The 9,734-nt window shown below is 30.1% G+C and overlaps 1 protein-coding gene and 1 long non-coding RNA gene across 2 annotated transcripts; both read left to right on the forward strand.

Moving 5' to 3' along the window:
- Nucleotides 1-1,632: 1,632 nt before the first annotated feature.
- LOC125863355 (uncharacterized) lies at nt 1,633-5,769 on the forward strand. Its single transcript, XR_007446127.1, has 5 exons — nt 1,633-2,083; nt 3,520-3,604; nt 3,912-3,978; nt 5,226-5,295; nt 5,451-5,769. It is a non-coding gene; the product is annotated as an uncharacterized LOC125863355 (long non-coding RNA).
- A 1,907-nt stretch (nt 5,770-7,676) lies between these two features.
- LOC125861622 (mitogen-activated protein kinase kinase kinase 20-like) lies at nt 7,677-8,621 on the forward strand. The gene has a single exon (XM_049541480.1). The coding sequence runs from the start codon at nt 7,677-7,679 to the stop codon at nt 8,619-8,621; it is 945 nt and encodes a 314-aa protein (XP_049397437.1).
- The last annotated feature ends 1,113 nt before the right edge of the window (nt 8,622-9,734 follow it).

Below are 9,734 nucleotides of genomic sequence, written 5' to 3' on the forward strand. Positions count from 1 at the left end.
AAATATTTTTTTAAAAAATATGAAAATTTGGATGACTCTCCAAATTTTATTTTTGTCACATAAATTGAGACAACAAAAATAACATATATTGGGTCCATTTTAATTTATTTGTCTTATTTTTTTTTACTGTTTTTATATTTAAAAATTGCGTAAAAATACTATAAATCATGATAATTAACAACATAAAATATGTTTTCAAAAATATACAAAAAATTCCACTAATTCTTGAAGTGAATCTATCGTAAAAATACTATAAATCATGATAATTGACAACATGAAATATTCCAAAAATAAATACATATAAAAAATTTCGATTGATTCTTGAAATTAATGTATCGTTAAAAATTATGTATAAAATACAATAAATCGTGATAATTGACAACTTAAAATATTTATTAAAAAAACACAAAAAAAGAAATTGACTGATTCTTAAAATTAATCTATCAATGTCACATAAAATGAGACAAAAGTAGTAATATGTATTATTTAATGTGAAATTATTGAAAATTACGTAAAATGTATTATAAATCTTAACAATTAACAACATTTGATTCACTCTTGAAATTTTATCTATGCTACATACATTGAGACAAGCGGAGTAATATATATTAAGTATTTAAAAATTACGTACAACCTTATTGCTTTCTGTAGGATTCGAATTATCGTGGTCATTTTTTAGGCTGATACAAGTTTTGTACATTTTCTATTTAATTTTTTTTTACTATTATAAATCGCAATAATTAATAATTTAAAATATTTAAAAAAATATATTAAAAATCCAGTTGCTTTCGGGAATTTTATTTATACTATATAAAATGGGACAAAGGAAGCAACATATATCATTTACAAATGACTTAAAAAGCATTAACAATTACAATAATTACCAATTTAAAATATTTAAAAGCTATATAATAAAATAGGTTCACTCTCAGAATTCTATCAGGCTCACATATATTGGGACAAAAAAAAATAACACATATCATTTTAAAATTATCAAAAAAGTATTATAAATAATAATAATTAACAACTTAAAATATCTTCAGATATTTTAAAAGGGTTAATTTTGTAATTTTACCCATATCACATAAATTAGGACAAAGTGACCAGTAATGTAGGTTATTTGAAAGTTACATAAAAATATTATAAATCACAATAATTAATAACTGAAAACATTTTTTAAAAAAATATGAAAATTTGGATGACTCTCCAAATTTTATTTGTGTCACATAAATTGAGACAACAAAAATAACATATATTGAGTTCATTTTAAATTATTTGTCTTTTTTTTAGTGTTTTTTATATTTAAAAATTGCGTAAAAATACTATAAATTATGATAATCGACAACATAAAATATGTTTTCAAAAATACAAAAATTTCCACTGATTCTTGAAGTGAATCTATCGTAAAAATACTATAAATCATGATAATTGACAACATAAAATATGTTGTCATCACATAAAGTGTACTTTAGAGTTGGACTGCACTAAATTTCCTTGCTCTTTCCTGTTAATAACACGTGTGATTGCACAATCTTCTTTAGCACACCACGTGTACCACTCAGCAGAAGAAACACCCCACCTCACCAATACATAACTCTAAAGGAGCAAAATTGGATCTCATAGCTACTAAGGTCTATGAATTTTCTCCTGTCAAATTGATGTTAATTAATAGATAAAATTGTCATATTCTTTAGCAAAATAAAGTGGCTGATCATAAGTTCTAACAAAGATTTCAACCATTGATATTCCTCCTACGATAAGTTCATAGTTTTTAAGTTTATGATTTAAATTGTTGAAAAACAGCAACTTTTATTATTTTACTTTGTCGAGCTTATGTATTTTATGGTAGCTCATCTCATTGCATGTTATATATACGCCTTTTTGTTTCATTTAGAAGTCTAGGAGGCAACAATTTTTTTGTTCAACATGCGTTTTAGTGATGAAATGGCATTTTCATATTGGAAATCTATGACAATACAACGGACTATTTAATTTCCTGTTTATGGGGATTGAAAAGGGTGTTATTCTTCAGGAAGCTAGGGTTTTCAATGATCCTCAATTGAATGCAAGAAGATGCTCATAGGTATGGTGTTCTATTCCTTTTTTGAAAAAAGAAATTGTTGTGCAAAAGTAAATTTACACTCAATTCTGTTTTGTGCCATGATAAATTGGTTAGACTAATTTGTTGTCTTGCCTTCATTTTTGTGTGCCTTTTCGGTGCTTCGACTCATTACAAAGCTTTTGTATCTCTAAATTAGGGAGACACATTTACAAAGATTAGCTCTACAGCTATTAGTTCTGACAAACATGTATTCTTTTTTTTTAAAATTGGCATGACTGTACAATGACATGTTACAAGTAAGATGCCCCAAATCATGGAATCAACTATATATGCTTTCGTTAGGTTAGACTGCCTACATCACATCGACTCCTGTGTGAACACTGGGTGTTTGTAGACCATACTGTCTTTTAAATGAAGAGGTAAAAGAAACAGTCAAGAAATAGAGAGATGTGTGACATTAGCTATCAAAATAAAGCAACTACATCTTATGAGAAAATGTAAAAAGGTTCTGAATTTTCATTTGTGGGCATATGGGTTTGGAAGATATGGATAATATATGATTGTGACGAACTCCTCGATATGCATAGTCCATTGTTTTTACATGATAAAGAGCATTATTTTCATGAATTCTACTTCACTTTGCACCTCAGAAAACCTTTTTTTTTAATCTGGACTTTTGTTTCCCTAGATAGAATTGGTATTAGTTGATTATGTCTTCATCTGTATGCCATACCATAAGTTCTTCACCTTATAAAAAAAATGAAAGATGATAACACATATATTGCATGTCTACTTGAAGTGAAAGATAATTTTTAGTGATGCATTATATAAAGTGTGTTAGTATGATATGCTTGGTTTTTGTACCAAATCTGCCTTGATTTGGGATTTATATCCTTTAGACATTAATACATCAATCATGTTTGATTGTCGTTTATTTTGACAGTTTTGTGAATTGAATTTTTAATGTTTGTGTTCTCCTTAAAAGTTGTCACTCTCACCAAGTTCTTGACATTTTGATAATGAATTATGTTATATTAGTTTGTTGGAGAAATTGCTTAAGGGATCATACGTATTGTATAAGATATATGAAGCTTATGTGGATGTAAATGAAAGTTATTAAAAAAATATTCAGTTGACCTCTGTTGCATCGGTCACTCTTATTATGTTTCATTTATTTTCTGTGAGTTTGTCAATTTGTTTTTTGCTGCTTTATTGTTGAATCCATGTGTTGATGAGTGCTTTATTCTTCACTCTATCTTCCTCCGCTTCTTGATTGTGTAGTTTTATACACATTTGCCTGCTAAATTAGTATTTAGAAGATAATGTTAATTTACATTCCTCAATTGTTGCATGTAGGTTAATTTTGCATTTGTATAAATTTTGAAATCGAAACTTACAGAATTTTAAAGGATATTTTGACATTAGAAGTTAAAAATTCAATTGATCTCGAAATGCAGATAGTGTTATTTGGAGTTCAAGGGGAATAATGGGTGAACACTACAACAAAGTTGCTTGACAGAGCAATGGGTGGTTCATATAGAGGTAAGGATTTGAATCGTCACTTCTTCAAACAGCTAGAAGAATTTTATGGCAGCTTCAATTTTTAGAATCGAAAACATGATATTTTATTATTAGTATATCAATTTTTGCTTTCTAAAGCTCCTTTTTTTCTCTTTGTTAACTACTGTAAGATTACAGTTTGTGTCAACAACAAGTGGTGACCAAATCTTTACTTTTTCATTTGTACAATCTTTTAAATAACTGCGACACCAAGCTCCATTCCCTTCACTATTGAAAATTTTAGTCCTAATTACTAAATTTCAATGGTTTTTTTTTTCGATTTCTACAGGTTTAATGACTTTTGACGAGCAACAAGTATTGTTGCGTTGTTAGTACCATTTGCTCTTCCTTTTAAGGTATTCTCCTAATTCCATTCAATTGGTTCATTGTGGAATTGTCTGGATGAGTAGTTGTGAGCTTAAGATTCCTTTTTTGTTTCCCTTTCTCTATGACTATGGTTCTTTTATGCACTTCTGTTTTTCGTGCACGTTGGTATGAATTTCAATTAATTATACAGTAAATAACTTGACATGTATGTCCCTTCTACATGATCTTTTTAAGAGCTAATGGTTGACTCTGTCATTGGTAAACCAACTTCTTTCTTAGCTGGGAGAGGAAAGTAAAATAAGTTTATGTTGAGAAGAGTTGTTCAGTGGTGAGAGTAATTTTACAAAGTAATTGATTTATCCTTTAACTTAAAGGTAAATACATAAATTTCTTTAATCTCAAATGTTTCAGACACTCTAGATACCTTGTTGATCTTTGAGTTTTAAAAAAAACAATCATTTCAAGACTTGGTTGTATTGTTAATATAACTGGATTTGCATATATGTGTTTCTTCACTTAATTTCTATTTGAATGTGAAGATTTTCTTTGGCGTACCATATATATGACTTAATTCCTAAGAGAGGTCTTGGGTCTTTGACATCACTGATAACATGCTTTATAGCTCAAAGACACCTTAGTAAAGGAATTTGTTCAGTTGACATGCTGAAGCTTGTACCATTGAGGATAAATTCTTATACCTCTCCCTGTTTCAATTTGTTTTGCTTACTTTGTTGGCATGGTGTAAAAACTTTAATTGTTAGTTAGTCTGAAAGAATTGCTTTGTGTTGGAGAACTAATTCATAATTTCTTAGTGTACTGAATAATAAATAGTCAGATGAAAGCTAATAGGAAAACTAAGTACATAAAATTATAAGCTTTTAATATCAGAATAGTTGAACCAAATCAACAAATGAAAACAAGAGGATTCAAAAAAAATTTAGGTGTAGAATTATAGTACCATTGGGAACCTTTAAAATCATATAGAAGATGCATTGGAATCTATATTATAAAAGAAAGAAAGAACATTACCAGCCATGAAGACCTAATCATTTAACGGCACATTAGCATAACTTGAATAAAGGAAATGATCCAAAAGTATTTTGGTGTAGAACAACGAAACTATATATTCATGTTAGTATTCTGTCACCCAACTTACATATAGTCTTTTTTATACTTATCACATTCATTTTCAATCTTTTTTTATAAGTATGAAAATTAAGTTTGATTTGGTATTTTCTATGACTAAGATTTGCTTAATTTGTAAAATTTATGGCAGGAGCTATGGTCTATCAATTAGAATAAAGGACATGCTAAGCTCTTAAAATAATGACAACAAAGAGATGGAGGTGACTATATTTCTTCATGATTTGTAGATCCTTGGTTCCCTATCTTCAATGCTTCTCTCATTTGATTTCTTGCATTCTGTTATTTCAGTCTAGATATTTACTTTTTGCTTCTCACAGATTATTTTAGTTCATAGGTGTTTTCTTGTTTTTTGTAGATACTCCAAAACTTTTTGTAATTTTTGAAGTGGCAAAAAGTATGATTACCAACCAAGCTGATGACTATAACTCCTGCTCAGAGGAAATGATCATTTCAACTAAAGAAATTTATTTGGACAACTACTGAGGCAAATGAAAGCAAGACATCTTGATGCTCTGACAACCGGACATGTGAGGCTACAACATATGCAACAAATCAAAATATGTTCAAAACAGAGAGATCAAAAAACAAATCCATCTACAATGCTAAAAGAAAATGCAAATCAAACGGCAGGAAAGTAGAGCTCACATACATTTTAGTTTTTCTTTTTTAAAAAAAGTTTTGAGAGAGGAAGTGAAAAGTTGTTAATGAGATTTCTTTAATTTTAGTTATTTGTGGGATTCATATTTATATGATATAAAAAATAATAATAATTTTGCTATGCCAATACTTTTTTTAGTGATAAATTTGATTGAGTAATTTTATTGATAGAAATGTCTAAGTTTAGTGATTTTAATGATACAAAATAAAGTTTAATGACTTTACTAGATAAATTCTGAAAATTGAGTGACCTTTTGAGATATTAATTCGAAACTATATTTACAAATTCTGTCAATCTTTTAAAAATTATTTCTCATGTATTGCGATTATTATGAGATAAGACGTGTTCTGAGAGTTCTTTAACAATATGAATTTTTTATGCTTTACATGATATTTCTATTTGAGTAGCCTTTATGTATTAACTTTTTTTTCTTGTCAATTACTACTACCACCTTCATTTTATTCCTTTATGACAAAAGGTTAGAGATTAAATAAAATTTAAGATTTCAGAATACATAAATTGTTGGGCTTCGTGCCCCGTGCGATGCATGGGCCTCCCTACTAGTATATATATATGATGTTTGCATTGTTATCTTGATATTCTTGTTTTATTTTATCTTTATTTATTAAAATAGTGATTTTTAATCTTATATTATTGCATAATACAAATTTTTAGTTTTTGTGTTATTTGACTATACATATTTAACCTTCAATTATTTAAAGTGTGCGATTTTGATCCTTGAAGTTGAAGTTAACTATTTAATAAAGTATATATTTGAAAATATATAAAATAAAGGGTTGGTGATTCTTAATACTTGAAAAATTATGTATAAATTAAACTTATGTTTTATATCTTTTAAAAAATTTAACATTTAATAATCATATTTCATATTTTATTATATATTTTCACAGTAGCTCTACCTCGCATTATATTTTTCTTATAGGTTTATCATGTAAATTGTTGAAGTGCACATTATGTAACGACGTAGAACGATACAATCTATCCAAACATTGTATTCATTAAAATAATACAATACGATACTGTCACAATCCGAGCCTACACCCTGAACGTGGCCGGCACTCAAGAACCATTGCTGGTCCCCACGCGAACCCTCATCCTGACTGACTACAAGCGGAAGACTAACTCAAGCATACAAAGCTTAAAATTGAATAAAATTCATTGAACTCAATACAAGCTTTAACTCAAATGATTAGCTTTGAATATAATAATATATTCAACTAGCCAGAAATAGGTAACTCAAGTCTTTAAAACATTTAACAAAATAAATGAAACAGACTTCTCAAACTCTACTGTCTATCTATGAAGCCTCTAAATGACAAAGATGGAAGTCGGGACAAGAGCCACAACATCCTGACAAAACTGAAAGTAAATGGAATCCTCCGAAAGCAAGGAGGCTCACCATAGCTAATTCAAATTGCAAGTGGTATCAATGAAGCGCCTGTTGATGACCCTAGCTACCTGTGTCTGCATCATGAAACAATGCAAGCCAAATTGCGTCAGTACATGGAATGTACAAGCATGTAAGGGGAATTCTAAAGCANAAATAATCCACATGAAGTTTATAGTCTAATTCTCTGTGTTTACAGGCAAGATCATGACGGAGGACATGATTCAGTAATCCCCTCAGAGATTTCATCAAAGAAATTGAGAGCTCTGGGATTTTCTTTCAAGTATGAAATCAATGATATCGTACGAGATACAATTAGTAGTTGTATACATCATGGCTTCTTTGCCTCTATTCAAAAGTAAGAATTGCAAATTTGTGTTCCAATTACGAATACCTTTCTCAGTTGGAAACGGATTTTTCAACTTTTATTGTTCTCTGAATCCCTTTGTGAGTTGGAAACGGATTTTTCAACTTGTTATATATACCACCTATTTTTCTCATCATTCATTATAAGTATGATTACAACAGATAAGCGTTGGATTAAACAGTATGTTCTTGGGGTTGGATTAAATGGCCCTGTATATTTGGCAACACATTCTTCTGCCAACAATTATTCCCAAGCTGTAGCTGTCAAATCTGCACAAATTGGATCGGATGAGTACTCTGTGCTACGAGAAGAAGGAAAAATTTTGAACCAATTAAAAGGTTCGCCTTATATCGTTCGATGTTTTGGGGAAGACGAGAGCGTCGAATATGCAAAGTGGACGTATAATCTCTTGCTTGAATGCGCCCCTAGTGGCACTTTACTAGATTTTATACTTTTTAATGGAAAAATTTCAGAACAAATGGCAGCACTCTATGCTTATCAACTCTTGAAGGGTATCGGTCACATTCATAAGAAAGGTTATATCCACGGGGATATAAAATTGACCAATATACTTATTTATCCGAACAATAAGTTGGTAAAAATTGCTGATTTTGGATCTGCCAAAGAAGAAACAAGTTGCAAGCATCAGATTTTTGATATTTGTTCTGTAGGGTGCGTTGTCGCAAAGATTCTCACCGGGAAGCCCACGTGGTATGTGGGACAGATTAACAAATATAAACGTCAGATATGTGGTCTTGATAAGCCTGATGAAGAGCTTATAGACACTGATGTTTCTAACATGGCTAAAGGTTTTGTGACGGAATGTTTGTTTTGTGATTTTACAGGTAGATTATTGAGTGTCGATGAACTAATTAATCATCCTTTTATTCAGAATGCAATTAGCACTCCTGAGAATGAAGAACACTTGATTAGACTCTCTAGTACTGTTAATGATAATCTTTTTGGTGATAATTGGATTTCAGAGCGTGATTTGTTTACTACAACTTCTAAGGAATGGAAAACCAAAATAAGGAGATCAATCAAAGGAAAGAAAGACACATTTGCAGCTTATAGCGAACATGACTCTAGATAGGAAGATATATGTGGAGATTGAAGATTGGGATAGAAGGTTAATTAGTAGGTAGTTGAGCAATGTTTGATTCCCTTATCAGGGTTGTTCTTAGTTACTCACATACTATCTTGTTCTCCGATTTTATTTTTAGTACCTATTGTTTTCATTGTTTCGATTATAATATTATATATTATTACTGTTCTCTGTCTTATTGTATTTTCCTTGATTTTGTTATGCTCGACTCTATCGATGTTCTGTCAATTAATTATAAAATAGTTTATGTTTTAGCATGTTTGCTCCAAATTACACATATATCCAATACCGTTGTCAATATCTAAAAACTTAGGAAGAAATATGGATCCTCTTTGAATGAGACCAAGTATTGAGAGGGTTAAAAAGAAAGAGAGTATTTAAAGTTAGGTAGAAGTACTTTCAAGAAGTTAGTTAGAAGGACTTTCAAGAAGTTAGTTACAAAAGGTTAGGTAAGTTAGTCAAAAACAAGTTGTATAAATACAAGTCATTAGTCTTTGTAAAGGTCATTAACTAATAATCAAGATCTTCATCTTCTTCAATCAATTTGCCTTCTATTTTGTATAACTTCATGGTATCCGAGCGGGTGATAAAAATTTAAAGAAGTCATCAGTGTATTACGTTTGAAGATCAAAATCTGGAGAATTTTGTTTCATCTACAGAATTCTGTTCGTCTTGATAATTCTGTTTAGCTTCCGGAAATCAATTTGAAGAAGAAAAAAGATTACAAACATGACTCAAGGGGTAACTGGTGAACAAAGTATAGGAACCAGTAGTGTTGGTGGAATTTCTGGAAATCCAAGCTCCATTCCAGCTATGTCGATGAGTCAAGGGGTTGATTATAATCATCATTTGTTCTTGAGTCCTGCTGATATCAGCGGTGTGAATCTGATCTCATTCCAACTTATAGGAATCGAGAACTATGCCTTGTGGAGTAGGTCAATTAAGTTGGCATTACTTGGAAGAAACAAAATTGGTTTGGTAGATGGATCTTATAAACAAGATGATGTGAGTGCAGAACTAAGAGGTCAGTGGGAAAGGGTTAATGCCATTGTTCTCTCATGGCTTCTAAATTCAGTGTCTAAAAGCTTGTTAGGAGGAGTT

The sequence above is a fragment of the Solanum stenotomum genome, chromosome 4, assembly GCF_019186545.1.
Source record: "Solanum stenotomum isolate F172 chromosome 4, ASM1918654v1, whole genome shotgun sequence".
In the NCBI taxonomy this organism is placed as follows: Eukaryota; Viridiplantae; Streptophyta; class Magnoliopsida; order Solanales; family Solanaceae; genus Solanum; species Solanum stenotomum.

Bases quoted from the DNA above. Each gene is read 5' to 3' on its own strand.
- LOC125861622 (XM_049541480.1), top strand. From the start codon at position 7,677: ATGATTACAACAGATAAGCGTTGGATTAAACAGTATGTTCTTGGGGTT.